The sequence below is a fragment of the Triplophysa dalaica genome, chromosome 25 (genome assembly GCF_015846415.1).
Source record: "Triplophysa dalaica isolate WHDGS20190420 chromosome 25, ASM1584641v1, whole genome shotgun sequence".
NCBI lineage: Eukaryota > Metazoa > Chordata > Actinopteri > Cypriniformes > Nemacheilidae > Triplophysa > Triplophysa dalaica.
In genome coordinates, this window is record NC_079566.1 from 11,426,539 (window position 1) to 11,444,574 (window position 18,036).

Below are 18,036 nucleotides of genomic sequence, written 5' to 3' on the forward strand. Positions count from 1 at the left end.
GCCTCGTTGGCGCAGTTGGCAGCGCGTCAGTCTCATAATCTGAAGGTCGTGAGTTCGAGCCTCACACTGGGCAGTTGAAGTTTTAACTTTTCCTGAGTTATTATAAGAAGAATCTTTGTCTACAGCTATCTTTTGAAATTAGTAATGGAGGGAATCATCTCATCCCAAAAAGTCAGATTATAGCTAATTCTCAACAAACTCAATGTTGACCACTTGAATAGGATTGTGAACAGTAGACACACAAGATCACTTGATCACCACCAGAGTCTTTCGGATTGACAGAATTAAACATAGTTGATCAGCGATAACACACTGGACTGGACCTTTAAAGATTTTTTGGAAGATCCATTTACAAAAATGCAATATAATAAACTTAACTATGGCTTCAGATATGTATAAAGAGAGTACACAATGAAGAGTTATGTTTGAATTCCCTTAGAACAGGGGTTTCAACTACTTTTCTTTGAGGGAGTATAAATATAGGATGCGGGCCAGTTTCCATATCATAATTTCTTGTTATTCTGTATTTCCGTTATTTATTGCATTTTGTTCCTTTTATACTGGTTTTGTTGCTTTTACTTACAGGTCATATATTAAAGCATGCACACAAATATTGCATCCAGTATATACTTATTCATGATATTTAATTAAAAGGAATATTGTCTTTTTATTTGTATTTTATATTCCATAACACGCTGAATGACATATCTGTTAATTTACTCCCCCCCCCCCACTCCCCCAGTACTTCCAATATGTGCTTGGTATTGTTTTTTTTTCCCAAGAAGTTATGAAGATGAATGAAAGTTAATGAAAATAACAAATTCTCATAAATTCAGCACAAAGTAAGTCCCTGCGATTTAATCAGAATGTGCAAGAAACTGAACGTTATTATTAAATCTTCGGGTGAATCCCAATCGCATTCATGTTTCCTACGCATTTATAGGGGCAGATACTTTGAAGCAATAGTTCTGGAGGGAGATGAACAGCTGTTTTCGTGTATACAGCTGTTTAAATCATACATATTGAATGCAGTAATAAAAACAACATTGTTTTTCCCTTATCTGAGACAACAGATAATTTATTCTCTTTATTGTGCTACACTACAATGATCCAAACAAAAGTATGATGTTAAGTCTATTACAATAGCTGAATAGATTTAGCCTAAACTATTTCAAGGTTCAAAGAACTTTACCGGTGATTTTCTTTCCATGCCCCAGATATACACGACAGAGAAACGCAAGGTGATGCCAGATGAGTAAAGTTCACATATCAGTGAGCAAAAACATTATTGGTTTTGCTTAAATAACTTCAAATGACTGGATGATTGACAACAGACGCAGAGATGGGGTCTTCAAGCATGGGCCTGCTGTTTCTGTGCAAAGTCTGCGATTCTGCTCTCCATTAATGGCCGAAAGTGACGAATCAATCCCTGGAGAACAATTAGAATAGTTTGATTTAAAACCTTTCATGAGAATAACATTTTAAAAGATTTTTATACAGTGAAAGTTCTTCTCTTCCACTTCTGGATGTACCTGCACTGGCCATGCAGCTCCATCACCCAAAGCACAGATGGTGTGGCCCTCAATCTGCTTACTGATTTCCCAGATCATATCAATCTCTGCTGACTGCGCGTCGCCTTTCACAAAGCGCCACATCATCTTATTCATCCAGTCCACTCCTGAGCAACACAAGACGACACAAGGTTCATTTGTGTTCTTATATGTGGTTATTCAAGAAGCATAACATCACATTAGGCTGTTTCTGTGTTCTAAAAACAGTTATAAGGGAGTTCACATCTGTCGGAAATGTAATGTTTCACAGGGATATCAGTTTCTTACCCTCTCTGCAAGGTGTGCACTGTCCACAACTCTCATGCTTGTAGAATTCAATTAAGCGGGCAATAGCTCGGATTACATCAGTCTGTAAAGGAACATGAATTTTTTTAGTCATACAAAACCTGTAGCTTTTGTGTATTATTTAGACGCTATGTAGGCCAAACTTCTTAACCACAAAAAACTGTAGAGTAGTTTAATTAAAAACAATTGTTATAAAATAAATATTCATTTTAATAACATATACAATACATTGTTATAATATAACCACACATAGACTGGAACTATAATTACTTATATTACTATTATAAACATTTAACAAAATGTTTAATGCTTTCTCATTTACATTGAATCTATGCAAATAAACCATCCCAAAGTTTTCATACCATACATATCTATAAATAAAGATGTAATTGTAATTTGATTTTTCATTTATGTTGCTATATACGATTAAATAATTAATTGTATTCGTTTGTTTTTTAATTATAATTGTAGTGCTTTAAACTTATTTTAGCTTATTTCTGAGGTAACATTTACATTTTTCGTTTAGTATAAGTTTCTCCCAATAACATTTAATTTGATTTCAATGAACAGAAACGTTTTCAAGGTTTAATTTTAGTAGACTAAAATAACCTTGTAACAAAAAAAGATGGCAATGGAGAGGCAAACGTTTCAGATTGCATCTTAAAAACATAATATCCGGACCAAACCCAATTACAATCTGTTCTGATTAGCCCAACAGGGCCGGACATAACATCGACTCAACAGATATTTGTATTTTTTAAGTTCTGGGGTGCCACCAGTACTGTCACAAAAATGACAGAATTCACATGGTAACTCACTGATTTATCCATGACAATAAGTGCGGCTGTGCCAAGACCAGTTTGAGCTTGAATGAGGGCATCAAAATCCATCATGACATCATCACACACGTGGCGAGGGATCATGGGGGTGGAAGACCCACCAGGAATAACACAAAGAAGATTATCCCAACCCCCTCGAACACCACCTACAGAGACAAGAGGATTGACTGTTAAATGATCTTATGGAACAAGATCAGATCACGGACAAATATTTCCAGGTCCGTCATACCGGCATGTCTCTCAATAAGTTCCTTAATGGGAATGGACATTTCTTCTTCCACCGTGCAGGGGTTGTTCACATGGCCAGAAATGTTGAAAAGCTTTGTGCCGGAGTTTCTCTCCCGTCCAAAACCCAGAAACCACGTGCCGCCGCGACGGCAGATGGTCGGCGCCACAGCCACCGTCTCGACGTTTGCAACCGTTGTTGGACAACCAAACACACCTGCAATATGAGCGTATTTACCATTTGTAATGTATACAACACACAAAAAAACAAAGTACAGTAGATAAATCCAAACAAGTCCATCTGCGTCTGTTTGTGTCGCCCATGTACGACTTACCCACATCAGCAGGGAAGGGAGGTTTCAGACGGGGTTTCCCCTGTTTGCCTTCAATGGACTCGATGAGAGCGGTCTCCTCTCCACAGATGTACGCCCCAGCGCCGCGCATCACAAACACATCAAAGTCATAACCTGAGCCGCACGCGTTTCGGCCAATCAGACCAGCTGCATAAGCCTCATTAATGGCCACCTAAAAGATCCGAAAAAAAACTGTTTATGCCGGGTTCAGACTTGACTTCTTTTTTGAAGCTGCTAGTGTCTGTTTCACATTATAATCCTATGGAGTAAGCAGTTTTTTCCAAAAAACATAAAGCTCCTTTTCACAGTTTACCAATGATATGATATACAAGGAAGTAATTTCAATCTCACCTGCAGGTTGGACGACTCATTGTAAAACTCTCCACGGATGTAAATATAAGCAGCGCGAGCTCCCATGGCCCTACCGGCCAACAGACAGCCCTCAACGAGCTTGTGAGGATCATTACGCATGATCTCTCTGTCCTTGCAGGTCCCGGGTTCACCTTCATCAGCATTCACCACAAGATATTTAGGCCTGGAGGAATATGACCGTCATGATTCTGAAATTTCTGATGTATTATACTCAAGGTCTGATTTGGGATGTACTCCTACCTGCCATCACTGGGCTTGTTCATGAAGCTCCACTTCATCCCGGTCGGGAAGCCAGCACCTCCTCTGCCACGCAGGCCGGACACCTTGATCTCATTCAGGATCCAGTCCACCCCTTTATCCAACATCTCCTTTGTCTTGTACCAGTCGCCTCTTTTCAGGGCACCCTTCAGCCTGAAATACAAGGCGTTGTGCATTTTAAAAATCAAGTGTTTTTGGGATCACGTCTATTTCTAAAACAAATATTCCTTCAAAAAATGAAAAATAGCTATTATCTGATCAAATTCAATGTAATTCTACCTCCAGTCATGTCGTCCATAAAGGTTTGTGAATATTCTGTCCTGATCAGCAAGAGGTCCAAATTTGGTCTTCTTTGGTTTGTCCTGCATGACACAAATTTGTTATATAAACTGATCCAATTGATCATCATATACTCAGCTTTGTGGGACCAGTTACCTGCTGAGCGGTGCTGTTGTATCGCACCAGTGTCATGGAGTTTGGGGAACAGGTAGGGGTGGAGACAACAGGGGCACGTGATGCACCAGCTGCTGCCATGGCAACCGGGGCCCGTGAAGCCCCGGTGCTGAGCACCCTACTAAGAGCCGGACAGCCTAGACAAGACAGCATCCTTATCTGAAAGATGGAAAACATAATGAAGGTGATTTATTGGCGATTTGGTGTTTTTGTAACTCAATTGGTAGAAAGTCACACTAGCAATGCAAAGGTTGTGGGTTCGATTTCCTTATCCAGAGAGCACACATAAAAGCGTACCTAAATCCAATACAATCAAAAAATAATATTTCTAGAATAATAGTATTTTAAGAATAAAAATAAAAAGCAGATAAATCAAACAATTGCAAAACGTAATTTCTCATTTTATTTAAATGTTAAAGGTCAGACGTGAAATTGCGTAAAAGGAATTTCGTAATCAAGGTTGTACCACGTGGTATACTGTTTAATAACAACTCACCATACACTTTTCAAAGCCACTTTAAATGCACTTTTTGTAAACAAAACATTAATTTGAGTTATATTTTCAATGAAACTATACCCATTTTCAAACACGAGATCTTTTGTTGTAAATAAAAAGTTTTTTTCCAGCCATTACATTAAGGATCTCTATGCACATCGTAGATAAACCTCAAGATAAACCTGAAATAACAGATTTTTTTTAGAGAACAGAGAACTTAGGTCAAGAGTGCTTAAAATACAACCAAGTATATTGCGTTCTATGAAGGGAACTTACTCAAGATAAGAGACAGACAACAATGCAACTACTATGATGAGTTTATACCAGCAAACAAAGTCACATTTACGTAGAAATACGGAGCTAAAACGATACAATATTACAAAAACACACAAGCTAACGTTAAACTGTTTATTAAATGTTGTAAAGGAAACATGTCAAATCTGCGAAAATCCGCTCGTCCCGCAGTGACCTCCACATTGACTCGATTTGACATTTGAGGGATTTTTTCGACAATGCAGGACGTTTGTATTTTGATTCAATTACACAAGCAATTCAGTGAAAATAGTCTATAGGAATCATCAGTCCAATACCTTGATTTAAACACAGCAGAAAGACATGAAGTACTGCTTACCTTCGTGATCTCCCCGGATCTGTGGTTATAAAATTCAGAGCGGAAGGAATATACGAACCGACCCGGATGAGATAACGGCTTTGAGCGGATGGGGGCGCTGTTGAGCAGGTGTGTTATCTAACTCAACCTTTCAATCAGATCTTGATTTCATTACCCTGCATAAACACAATGAAAACATAAATTTAATAAAAAAAATATTCTGAAAAAAAACAGAACTTCTAATGGATATAATATAATATAATATAATATAATGGCTATTGTATTGGCTTTAAATGGATACTAAAAGTGGAACACACTAAATCTTTGTAGTGTTTGGATAGTAAAATGTGAGATTTCATTACTATCAATACAAACCTTCTTCTCTTTTCAATTTAGACACTTTCTGGATTACGTAACATGTCATTATATTGGCATATGACCTACCTGACTTCAACATTGTATTGCCATTTTACAAAATGATGTGTACAATGTTAATGTTAAGTGCATAATATCACAACACAAGACTGTTTAGTTTGAAGTTTAGTTTATTTAGTAAGAAAAACAATCAATAAATTGTTCTTTCAGGCAAATAATAAAGCAGTTGTTGTGTAAGTGGTCACATGAACCACACATAATGTGAACTGAACTCTACACTGTTATGTACAACCATATACAGTGACAGCATGCTACAGTTAATATTATTGCATAATTAAGAATAATCTGTTCTAGTAAGAATAAAATCTTTGTGGCCACCTAGTGGTTACAATTTCACTATACAGGTGACAACAGACCGGTAAAAAGTGCAGTGCAGTTACTCCATCTCTGTGAACTGTTGTTACCTGTAAACAACAGGGTTACAACATTATAGTTGAATTTAACATTTATATTCAGATTATTTACAAAACAAAATAAAAATGCGCTTTACTTTTCCAATCACATCCGTTTACATATACATTGTGCTTTTTATCCCAACTACTTTGTAATACTCGACATGCATCCTATCGTTATAATTATTATGTAGGGCAACAACATGGTTAACAAAAATTATTTAAAAAAAAGTTCTTGATCAAACAAATTATCCTATAAAGTACAACACAAGGCTTTTTTCCATGAGGACTGATTGTGACCTACGAGTCGGGTCAGACTGAAATGAGTTTAATCTGTGATTATGTGAGTCATGTTGTTTAATACTTATTTCAAGTTAAGACGACACTGGGCAGACTGTCCCAGCTTAGTAAGGCCTTTTCATAATATAATTCTCACATTTTTCATAAGTGCTCAATCAGGATAGCAGATACACAGCGGTCATATCACTATGAGATCTCATGAGACTATCTCATGTCATATCATCTTGATATGTTTATTTGATTACCTCCACCAGCCATTTATCTAAAGACGTATGACCAGCAATATGACAATCATCCAGAACTGAACACTGTTTTAGTCTGATGCATTGATCAGTTGAGGGGCTATGCTGGGTCATTTTGCTCAATGCAAATTTAAGGGGGCAAATTATCGGGGCTAGTCAACCAAAAATACTAGTACTGTTACCTATTGCTGGGTAAATTAATAAATTTACATTACATGAACGTTTGAGATGTCTAAGCATGTTGCATGTCTACGACTCATTTAGTCTTATAATAGATTTCTGCATAGATATTTTACCACGTCGATCAAAGAATCTCTGCTAGCTCATTACCTGAAAGAAAAGTGTTTCATGGATCCAGCAGCTCTAGAATCATCAATTAGGCATCATTAAAACTAAAAGCCTGTTTAAATGTATATTCCTAGACATGGAATTATTACGATTATAAAAATAATTCAATTAGATATATTACACCATACTGCAACTGTACAACGTCATTAATGTCAAGGCATCACAAAATATGTTTGCATGAACACTATTCTCTGCGCCAATCTAGTCTCTTAGATCTCTGGTAAGTGAAGGTTCACAGAGGTGAACGAAAGGGATCATGCAAAGAATATGTCAGTCTCCGTCGTCCTCCGGGGCTTTGGGCGAGTTCACAAAACCGTTTCCTTCTCGGTCCAGGCAGTCCAAGGCCACACTCTCGAATGCTCTCCTCATTAACGGATGCTCCTCCAAAACCTCATTAAAGCTGTCCACACTGAGAGAATAAAGTCTGCAGTAGGTCTCGGCTCTGACGCTCGCTGTACGACGTCCACGGGTCAGCAAACATATCTCTTAAAAACAAAAGAACAGATTTTGCATTATATTTAAAAGTCTGGATGTTTATAAGTGCTTAAAGAGGTACTATTATGCCCTTCACAAAGTATGAATGTTTTTTTTTATAATTGTCAGTACTTTTTAGAGGTAACCATTCAAAAATATTAAGTATCATCATTGCATGAACAAACTTTACACTACAAGCAATTCATCAGATCAAACTCACCCCCGAAGTAACAGCCGTCATTCAGTTGCTTCTCTTTACTGTCATGTGTGATCACGCTGACACAGCCATGCTGAATGAAATACATTTTCCGACCGAGCGACCCTTCTCGAATGACCATGTCACCTGGCTGAAAGACCTCGAAGCGTAACTTCGTCAACAGTACCGTGACGAAATGAGGGTCAGCATTCGCAAAAAGGGGCATGTTTGCCACAAGTCCACGGCAGTTATAGTTCACAATGTCCTGCAGGTCAAACACAAAATATGAGATGGATTAGGATTAGTGTTACACCATTTTCTAAATGCATCCCATTGAGCATACATTAAAAAATTCGGATTATGAAATTATTGGTACATTTTTCATTTGGGGTAAAAAAATGAACTATAAAACAGTTATTGAACAAGTACAAAAAACATTTGTGGTCAGAACTAATAATGATCATTTATCATTTGAGCTGTTGGGGAAGAATGTTTACCAACGAAAAGATAAGTAGGTAAAGTAACCTGCAATCTCATGTTGAAACAGAGATGGCGATGCAGAGGGAAGTTACAGATTGCACATTCAACTACGGTATAGTCGATGTTCAATATTAAAAGGAACTCTCCACTTTTTTTGGAAATAGGCTCATTCTCCAACTCCCCCAGAGTTAATAAGTTGAGTTTCACTGTTTTTAAATCTATTACGCCAATCTCCGGGTCTGGCGATGGCACTTTTAGCATAGCTTAGCATAGAGCATTGAATTCAATTAGACCATTAGCATCGCGTTCAAAAATAACCAAAGTGTTTCTATATTTTTACTATTTAAAACTTGACTCTTTTGTACTTATATCGAATATCAAAACTCTTTGGTCATTTTTGAACGCGATGCTACTGGTCTAATTTGATTCAATGATCTATGCTAAGCTATGCTAAAACTGCTATCGCCAGACCCAGAGATCGGCTGAATAGATTCCAAAATGGTAAAACTCAATTTATCAACTCTGGTTGAGTTGGAGAACGAGCCTATTTCCAAAAAATGTGGAGTTTCCCTTTAATAGCTTTCTGATTGGTCCACTAATGTGAAATTGACTTAAGAGATGCTCTGTGCGTAAAAGTTCCAGACGTTCAACTTGACACAGCATCATGCATGAGACGCAAAACGCGGTCATAACTGTCAAACAAACCGCGTGTTTACAACGGAAACAATGTAAAAGTAGCGCAGCATATTGGAAAAGCACAAACCTAACTGTTATGAAAGCAAAGCATGCAGAAACGTATAAAAAACCTCTTTGAGTGGATCGCTGAGCTCTCCGAGAATATTCTCCTCATCAAACATCTTGCCCTGGAAGCGATGCTCGTAATAATCATGAATCCTCTGTCTAATATCAGCAGGCAGCTTCTGGAAGGACATGTACTGCTCCACCTGCTTATACTGCAGTAAACAAACAGTGCAAAGGTCAACAAAACCAACATCTTAAGCAGGAGATGTCTACAGAGAATCAGTCGGCAAAGCAGCTAATTTATACCTTCTCCTGGTACTGTCGATGGGAGGCATCCAGTGATTGCACCAGGTTGGTGGCATTGCCCAGGAACATGGCATAACAGGTGGCACCAATGATCATGCTGATCATGGTGAGCCAGACGTCCGTCGGCCCCTCAGGGGCCTGGGCTCCATACCCAATACACAGCATGTGGCTCATTGCCATAAAGAGGGCATACGAGTACTGGACGTCCCATGTGGAGTTCTGGTAGAGGACAGATTGTTAGTGTCACGTTTTAGATTGTACGGCAATGAAAAGTGGAACGTTGGAGTAATGAGATTAGAATTGACACAGCTCAGATTTAAAGGATTATGGTTTTAGTGCTTCAAGTGCATCGCAGAAATGTTCATCCGCTAACACATTTATCTCACATACCACCATGTTGTTTTTGGAGACCCAGCAGTCCGGAGGAAAGTCTTGCAACATGGGCACCATGAACTGAAAGCAGCCGTCCCAATGACACAGTAACAACATCATTCCGATCAGATTCACAATGCGAACCACTGCACTGGCCAGGTCATAGGTCAAATGGAATATCTGTAAAAAATCAGTCAGAATTTGCCACTGTGCAATATACCACATCCCTTTAAATAATCTACTTTACATCCCTAACAATGTCTATATGTTTTAGCCTATATAAAGTGGATACTTGATGTCTTTATTGTTATCTCGTGCTCATCTCTAGCTCTTCATCACTCACCTCCTCCCACTGATGAATGTAACGTATAAGTCTTGACAAGCGCAGTAATCGGAGCAGACTGAGGATCTTGGTGAAGCGTACAATGCGCAATGCCCTGGCGGTACGGTACACCTCCGCCGCCTCAAGCCGAGCTTCTATATCCACAATCAGGAAGATGTAGTCCACCGGGATGGAAGAGATGAGGTCCACCATAAACCAGCCACGCAGGTAGCGGCGACGGATCACATCCGGATCCAGGATGATCTCTGAGTTTTCTTCTTCCATTATGCCCGTCCTAAAGTTGAAGACGAGGTCCGCTAGAAAAAGAGTGTCGGAGGCCACATTAAAAGTGATCCAGGGCAGAGTGTTCTGATCTTCGAAGAAGGTGATGCCCCATGGCAGAATGATAAGATTTCCCATCATCAGACAAAGCATCACCAAGTCCCAATAAAACCTGTTGGAAAATCATATTAGAAGGATCGGAGAACGTATTCTGATTAGGCGTATTGACAAAAACTATGATTTAAAAAACATTGACATTGTGTTAATACTACACATCCTGTATGATAATATTGTAAATATTTCAGCACTTGTTTAAATGTTGCGTTGGTTCTAAACTGACGCTCAACCAACATAAACAAATTACTGTAAATAAAGTAACCTTCAACTTTTCAACAGAGGTGGCGATGGAGTCTCAATCTAAAAAACAGACTAAACCGTCTAAATTTTGCTAGTGGTTTAAAGATCTAGACTGGGAAGCCAATGGTTGCAGGTTTGAAGACTTCAAGAGACAGTCTTTAAGATACCACCATTTTGTTTTTGGGAAAGTCACGTCACAGTCACTCTGGGGTGATCTACTTTGTAATTTAACAAGCCGCCGTCCAATAGCAACTCCAGACGTGCGCTGATGAATAAGAGATTGTTTTCTGAGAGACATACGTGACTGTAAAGTACACCTGGTAATGCATGTCGTACATTTAAACAAACTTCAGGAACATAAAGTTTCATTTTATCGTTAGTTACAGTATTCCATGACCATAACCTAACACGCCGTTCACGTCAAACAACTCCACGTTCATGGAGAAAGCAATTACTGAATTGGTAACAGAGAATTCTAAATGTACTGTACGCAACTTTTTCAACTGGACACACTATCTTCAGGACAGCAAGCGAGGTACATGCGCTCGCCGGTTTGAGGTTTCAACACGTGATCATATGTTCCAAAGCGAGCGTCAGTCAACGTGAGGCTTCTGGTGACCTTTGACCTACTGCGAGAATATAGCTTCTATATAAACGTCCAAGCCAATTACTTTTTTATGTTTCGCCTGTCGTTTGACTCCTAGGAAGGCAAATTACATTTAAAAGATTACAGGTTGCACAAACAACCAGTGTCAGACAGTGTCTCCTAATGGTGTGAAAGCCTTCAGTTTTGCAATGTCACGCTACAACCATCTGCGGTTGCACAGCATAATACATAATGTACACGATCATTGCTTTCATTAAGGACTGAACATATATGACCCGCTCTGTATAAACCAGACTAGTCTTGAATGATGTTTATTATTATATAACATTTATTATTTGCCGTGATTTAATGTAGAATAAATTACAATAAAATAACTTGGTCAGATGTATTGCACATATTTATCAAAACAACCCTTTTAAAAGCCGTAAATGTAGATATCTTATTTAAAAAAATATTAATGTTGGTCATAATCTGTATGTTTGTTATACGGCTGCTAGATATTGAGGAAAAATGACATAAGCGATAAATTGCTAAATAATGTATATGCACAATAAAACAAAAGCACGCACGTCGACCGAAAAAAAAATATACACAAATAAATAAATAAATATTTATACAGCGATGTTTCATATATATATTATATTGATATATATTCACAGATTTCATTTCATCGCATATTGCAAAAAAAATTTAAGAGCTTTGGTTTGCATACTTTAAAAAAACTTGCAATATGCGATGACTTGCTTAATCATGTGTTTTCAAAACAAAAACGAAAGCATGCATATGCATATGCTCAACAAAAAATATCTTACCTGAAAATAAATATAAAGAAATTACAAAATTAGAAAAAACTAACAATGAAGTTAAATCTCTCTAATGCTAGCTTATAATATAAATAATACAAAATAATAAATTATTAACAGTTTGTTTTTTATACAATGCATTATATGATACATTTGTAAAATAACTTCAACTTATATTAAAATCAATGTATTTAAAAACTATATAAATAAACTATAAAATATATTTAAAAGCCAGGAAAGAAAGGATGATTTTTGCTGATGATCTTTGTTGCTAAAGCAGAATGAACAGAAGTTGCATTGTGTTATAGCTAAGGAAAGATTTCGGTACAATTACAGAATAACCGATTAAAGACGATTCTACACCTAAACAGACTGAAACAGAGATCCAAATATGTTGGTTTTAGTTTCAGGTCAACTTATGCAAAGCCATGACTCGATGCTAACATGACAATCAAATGAACTGCTTTGCCCCTGATGCGGTGTAGAGATTGAGATCCGATTCTGGATCCCGTCTTGCTTTCCGTTTAATGTCTCTGCATCTTGTTGCTTTCTCTCTGCAGTTATTTCAAACAAAAGGACAACATCAAACGGACACGCTGGAACCGAGTGGGTCCAAACGTCTTTGATGGTCTTTCTGGCTAATGGTAACTCTACAAGGGAAAGGGGTGTAATGGGACACCTGTATATCATTGTTCTCTGCTGTGTTGATTGAAAGGTTTGTCCTTTAAGGGTCAGATTTTGGGCTCAAGTGTTAGTTGTAGTTATTGATAGCAATGAAACCAATGGATTTTTTTCACAGCAGTGAATAATATACAGCGACATTCACTGCTTCAATGGAAAGTTCACCCCAATTTTTTTACTCATATTATTTTAAAACTGTATGACTTTCTTCTGCAGAACACAAAAGAATACATTTAGAAGAATGTTAGTAACCAAACAACATGGATCCTCATTGACTTTCATTGTACCAACAAAAAACCACCGAGACATTTCTCAAAATACCTTTTTTGTGTTCCACAGAAGAACGAATCATAAACAGGTTTGAACGGCATGAGGATGAATAAATGATCAACAATTTTTACTTTAAGGTGAACTATCCCTTTAACTCAATTCCCACCGCTGCAAACAACATCCCTCATACTGCCTAGTCATATTTTCCCCTTCCTCTGCGTCACTCACCTGAAGTCACTATATGGATGTATAATCCACACCCCAAACGCCTTGATCCTTTCCTGCTCGTCTGCTACGCCCTTTGCGCTGCCAAACATTCGCAGCGAGAACTTGTTCACCCCCGGCTGAAGCAGGGAGCCGAACTGTCTCTGGAGAAACGTGGATTGGTCGGCGTAGACCCTTTCCTCCGATTTGCACGGCAGAGGGGACCGAGCAGGCCCCGGTGACTCACACATGGATTTGTGGAGGCTGGGCGGAGGGGACGAGGTCACCGTGGTGGTGGATCCATCTAAACACGCCGTAACTTCAAGAGATTTGGAGGCGGCATGGGTCACAGAGTCAGTTTGGTCCGGGTGATGGTTGACAATGTAAAGCAGCCTTTTGTTCACCTCCTCTCCACCGCGTTCCTCCCGAAGGATAGTTTTCGGCGAGGAACCCCTGCTGGATAAAGAGAACCGACCCCTGCTGCTACGTCTGGAGGCACCGTTGGAAGGGTTTCCATCACCATCCATTATTTTAGGGGCGTGAGGTCAACGCGGTTGTTCAGACGTGTTGTCCAGAATCTTGGAATGAATGAGGACGTCATAATGAGAGATAATCCTGATGTTGTGTATGTGAAAGCAACGTATATTTATCATAAAAGTTGCCTTCTGAAAAAGTCCAACGTTTCTACAGTACAATGTTAACAATACTCCCTTACAAAAATCATCGCAGAATAATGATTATTATTAAAAGAGATTATGATTTTTTTTGTAGGGTGCAATAGACGTAGCTTTGTTTTTTTGGGTGTATTGATTACTATGGTTCTTTAAAAACATTGGTTATTTTACGGTAACCATGATTAACCACATCAACTATGGTTAATTTTCGTAATGGCTTGAAGGGTTAAATTTATATTAATAACTTCCTAAAAATGTTAACTTTTGCTTCTACTTTCAAAAAACACTATATGAATTTGTTAAGGCCCTACCATGAGCAAAAGCGAACGGCAATCCCAGAATCCAGCGCGACGTCAAAACTTCCAAGTATAGATGAATCCAGGCGTCCTCCACTGCGCAATTCATTCGCCCTTATAAAGTTCCTCTGGGAATATTTGCATTTATTGTCAATAAGATTTCCACGTATCCGCTTTTCGTTTATTTAATATCGCACGCGATGAGAAAACCTCCTCGGTAGCACCGGTCCCGTTACAAGAGCATCGGCAAGTTAGGCGTCAGTTCTTACACAAGGACCGAGATGAAACCCGCAGGGATCTGAGTATATAATCGGATTCTTTCTAGCAGGCGATGTCCTTATCTCCCTCTCTGCTGACACCTGCGTGTTATCTGTTCCACAAGCCGTCTGTATGAACACAGGTAGGGGACAGAACGTCACACCTTTGCGGCCCAGCTGGGAGGAAATGGGAGGGGTCAACCTGTGCTGGAGGACACGGAATACGCTGGGGGCGCGCAAGTGTATTTACCTGAGCGCGCTGTGCGTGCGTGCGTCACCTTGTATGCAGCAGATTGTTGATTTAATCACTTTAAGAACACACAAATACTATTATTAGATTTTTTTAGAGACATGATTACGCAAAATCTTTATGTTTCTTTATATTATTGTAATTAATATGAAAGATATAACACGTCATTTATTTAAGGAGTCATTTATGATTTTTATATATGTATATGTTTTATGTTGATTGAACAGTTAATATGATCTATTTAACTCAAATATTAATATATTTTATTGAATAAATATGTTTTAATTAATCGAAAAATATTCAATAAATATTTAAAAATAGTTGTTTATTTAGGTTTTATTTTATATTTCTTACATAAATATGCATCATTCATGTATTTAATTGTATAAGCCTAATTTAATTAATCTAATCAAATATTTATTAAGTTATTTAATATAGTTTTTTCGTGCAATTGAACATTTTAATATTCTATACGTGTTTGTTTTGATTAAGTAATTATGTTTAACTCAAATATTACAAGTTAATTGATAGATATAGTTCAATAAATATAATAAAAAAAAATTGTAAATAGTTATTTATTCAGGTTTTATTTCAGAAATTTTCAGCTACATGAATATGCATAATGTAGCTATGGAAAAACAATTCTGTTACCATTTACAAACCCTCTTGTCATTTTAAACCTGCATGAATTTTTTTCTTCTGCAGAACGCCAAAGAAGATATTTTCAAAAATGTTTTTAACTGGAGCCCATTCACTTGCATTGGTGTCCATAAAATTGAAGTGAATGGGGTCCAGTGCTGTTCAGTTACCAACTTACTTCAAAATATCTTCTTTTGTGTTCTGCAGAAGGAAGAAAGTCATACAGGTTTGAAACAACAAGATATGATTTTTGGGTGAACGATTACTTTAATATGATCTATTTAACTCAAATATGAATAGCAATCTCAAGGTTAAATAAAATTGTTCATGTTTATATTTCTTAGTTGTTTTGTAGAGGAATAAAATCAAAAGGGGATACCAGAGAATTTAAGCATTTTTCCAGAATATGTGGATTCTGGTTTGGTGTACTTCTGTACTTGTGCAGTCCCCTATGATCACTTGCATCAAGATGTCGGCCTGAGTATGTGTCTCTTAGATTTTGTGTCTTGTTTCGACCCCATCAATTCTCCGAAGTGCCGGATATCGTGTTCCCAGATCCGTGCACAAGTCAGATGCTTTACCTTGATGGCAATAATTAAGCACATGGCCTACTTGCTATCCGTAGATATCCTACACATAGAACGAGCCCTGTTGTATTATGGTTACCAGCAGTGCTATATAGTTTAACTAGAGTAAAAACAAATTCAAAGTTTGATCCTTAAACTCAAAACATTTATAAATAACAAAAGTTTACAAAGAGGTAAAAATCCTTAAATAAAATAAATCACATACTTTGTATACATTGAAAAATACATATGAATGTATTTTCGTAGAACTACCTGTAGATAGGCCTACATTAAATAAATGAAACTTTAACAGCTTTGGTAGGACTTAAGTTTGCAATATAACAATAATAAAGGATAATCGGGTGAGAAACTGGACAAGGGTGATCAAAGATGTCACATGATCAGATTTACAGTCATTTGGATTATCTTCTGTCGTCACATGACTTTACATTGATCTGCACTTGCTGGTGTCGGCATGGAAGACTGTGCTCCACCCATGTTGAGCCTGAGCCCTTGGAAGGCACCAAAAAGAGAGTCATCATTTTTGGTGGCCCTCTTGCTTTGTGTCCTTGCTACAGGTGGCTGAAAATAAACCATATTAGTCTGTCGTTTCGGGGAAAAAATACAAATCTGACTTAAAGGCAAAGCACCTTTGAGAAACGATGTGGACTTCTGTTATGCGCTCTATCTGCTGCTCTCTCCACACTCTTCTGCGCAAACTTCACTTGCCTCAGTTTCCTGTAAAAAAAAGTTGCATTTAAACTTCCTCAAAGATCACCAATTGGTCGAATAGCGGTTTGTTTGAAGATGTGTGTGTTTAGAAGTGTATTGTCGTTCAGCTTTAGGACTTGCCTTTCCCTGTGCAGTTCTGCTTGGTAGGCCCTTATCCAAGAAGAGTCGTGTGCGGTTTGACCGTAGCAACAGGGCGCACTCTTCCTCCGGACCGTCTTGTTTTTCCGACTGAACCCGTCCTGGACCCCTGACAGGCAGCTGGTCATCTGTCGGAACGGGGCTCGCAGGGATTTCTTCACCACAGAGTTCATCTCTTCTTAAGCGCTTTAATTACCAGGAGTTTCAAACCACTGCTGCACTCAGTATGTTTGAGCTTTTTCGCAGTTCAGATATTTCAATAATTTACTAATGAATCATTTTCAGATTTCCATATCCCAGCCTAATGGATAAATGTGCAAGCTGCATTACACCAGAACCTAGAAAAGACACATACACAACTTAAAAGTGTATTCTCATTTAGATCCGTTAGCTGAAAATTTAAAAAAAGGTATTTATAGCATATTTTTTTATAATAAATAAAGCTCTATTCTTTCTCCATATGTAAATTCTCATAGCTCTATATAATACAATACTTATGCTTAACAATTTCAAATCTTCAAGGGCAAAACTGTCTTTTTTTGTAAATACAGTAACTTAACATAATAAAATATGCTTAATTCTTTACGCACAATGAAATGATCAATAGTAAAACAAGCAAAACAAATGATAAATGTCAGACATACCCAATAATCGCCGAAACTCTTGACGTCCAAACTCTTGCTGTACCGGGTGATGTACTGCGTTCTTGATCTGCATGTTTATAAAGCCGTCTCCCTCCGTACATCTGCCCTCAGCTAATCACTCATTGACGTCATTATAAGCACATTAGAGAGAGGAAGGATGTGAGAGAGGAAGGATATTATTGACAATGTGCTTTGAGAATACAAATCAATAATATGTTTAAGCATCTATTTGAGCATTGTGAGGCTGACTGACTACATTTCTTTAAATGTTTTGGGAAAACAGTTAAAAACCTATTTTATGAATATTGATCTAAACAGAATAAGGGCCAAAATCTTTCCTTCACAGATGGGAAGGCAGGAAAACAGATGGAGGATGGTAACACACAAGGAAGTTTTGAATAAAGTCAGCGTTTGTGTAAATGACCTGACAACTGTTACACTGTTCATTCAAGGCTCAAATATTCACATGTCTTAAGTGTGTCTCACTAAAACAAATCTGCAACTTATGAAACGGACCCAAAACCTTTCAGTATTAATAAACAATATAGTGATCTGATTCTATGTTT

At 37.8% G+C, this 18,036-nt stretch overlaps 3 protein-coding genes and 1 non-coding gene across 6 annotated transcripts; 1 reads left to right on the top strand and 3 right to left on the bottom strand.

The window, feature by feature from the left end:
• On the top strand, positions 1-73 carry trnam-cau (transfer RNA methionine (anticodon CAU)). Its single transcript has one exon. It is a non-coding gene; the product is annotated as a tRNA-Met (tRNA).
• A 999-nt stretch (positions 74-1,072) lies between these two features.
• ndufv1 (NADH:ubiquinone oxidoreductase core subunit V1) lies at positions 1,073-5,562 on the bottom strand. The gene is made up of 11 exons (XM_056741327.1): positions 5,484-5,562; positions 4,339-4,515; positions 4,183-4,265; positions 3,886-4,056; positions 3,625-3,808; positions 3,256-3,445; positions 2,925-3,137; positions 2,675-2,841; positions 1,839-1,920; positions 1,533-1,678; positions 1,073-1,429 (listed from the first exon to the last, which is right to left on the bottom strand). Exons 2-11 carry the CDS (start codon positions 4,507-4,509, stop codon positions 1,352-1,354), a joined length of 1,485 nt encoding a protein of 494 aa, XP_056597305.1. The 5' UTR covers positions 4,510-4,515; positions 5,484-5,562; the 3' UTR covers positions 1,073-1,351.
• A 604-nt stretch (positions 5,563-6,166) lies between these two features.
• On the bottom strand, positions 6,167-14,627 carry hcn3 (hyperpolarization activated cyclic nucleotide-gated potassium channel 3). Of its 3 annotated transcripts, none has more exons than XM_056741258.1 (8): positions 14,260-14,627; positions 13,299-13,852; positions 10,092-10,524; positions 9,767-9,928; positions 9,377-9,595; positions 9,136-9,282; positions 7,874-8,114; positions 6,167-7,664 (listed from the first exon to the last, which is right to left on the bottom strand). In XM_056741258.1, the coding sequence occupies exons 2-8, from the start codon at positions 13,799-13,801 to the stop codon at positions 7,450-7,452; spliced, it is 1,920 nt and encodes a 639-aa protein (XP_056597236.1). In that variant the 5' UTR covers positions 13,802-13,852; positions 14,260-14,627; the 3' UTR covers positions 6,167-7,449. The 3 variants fall into 3 exon arrangements, with proteins under 3 accessions (XP_056597236.1, XP_056597237.1, XP_056597238.1); XM_056741259.1 differs by having other exon boundaries at positions 13,299-13,889; XM_056741260.1 differs by lacking the exon at positions 14,260-14,627 and having other exon boundaries at positions 13,299-13,906.
• Positions 14,628-16,275: 1,648 nt separating this feature from the next.
• On the bottom strand, positions 16,276-17,502 carry si:ch211-81a5.8 (uncharacterized protein LOC560648 homolog). Its single transcript, XM_056742018.1, has 4 exons — positions 17,471-17,502; positions 16,809-17,164; positions 16,607-16,694; positions 16,276-16,538 (listed from the first exon to the last, which is right to left on the bottom strand). Exons 2-4 carry the CDS (start codon positions 16,997-16,999, stop codon positions 16,392-16,394), a joined length of 426 nt encoding a protein of 141 aa, XP_056597996.1. The 5' UTR covers positions 17,000-17,164; positions 17,471-17,502; the 3' UTR covers positions 16,276-16,391.
• Between the last annotated feature and the right edge of the window lie 534 nt (positions 17,503-18,036).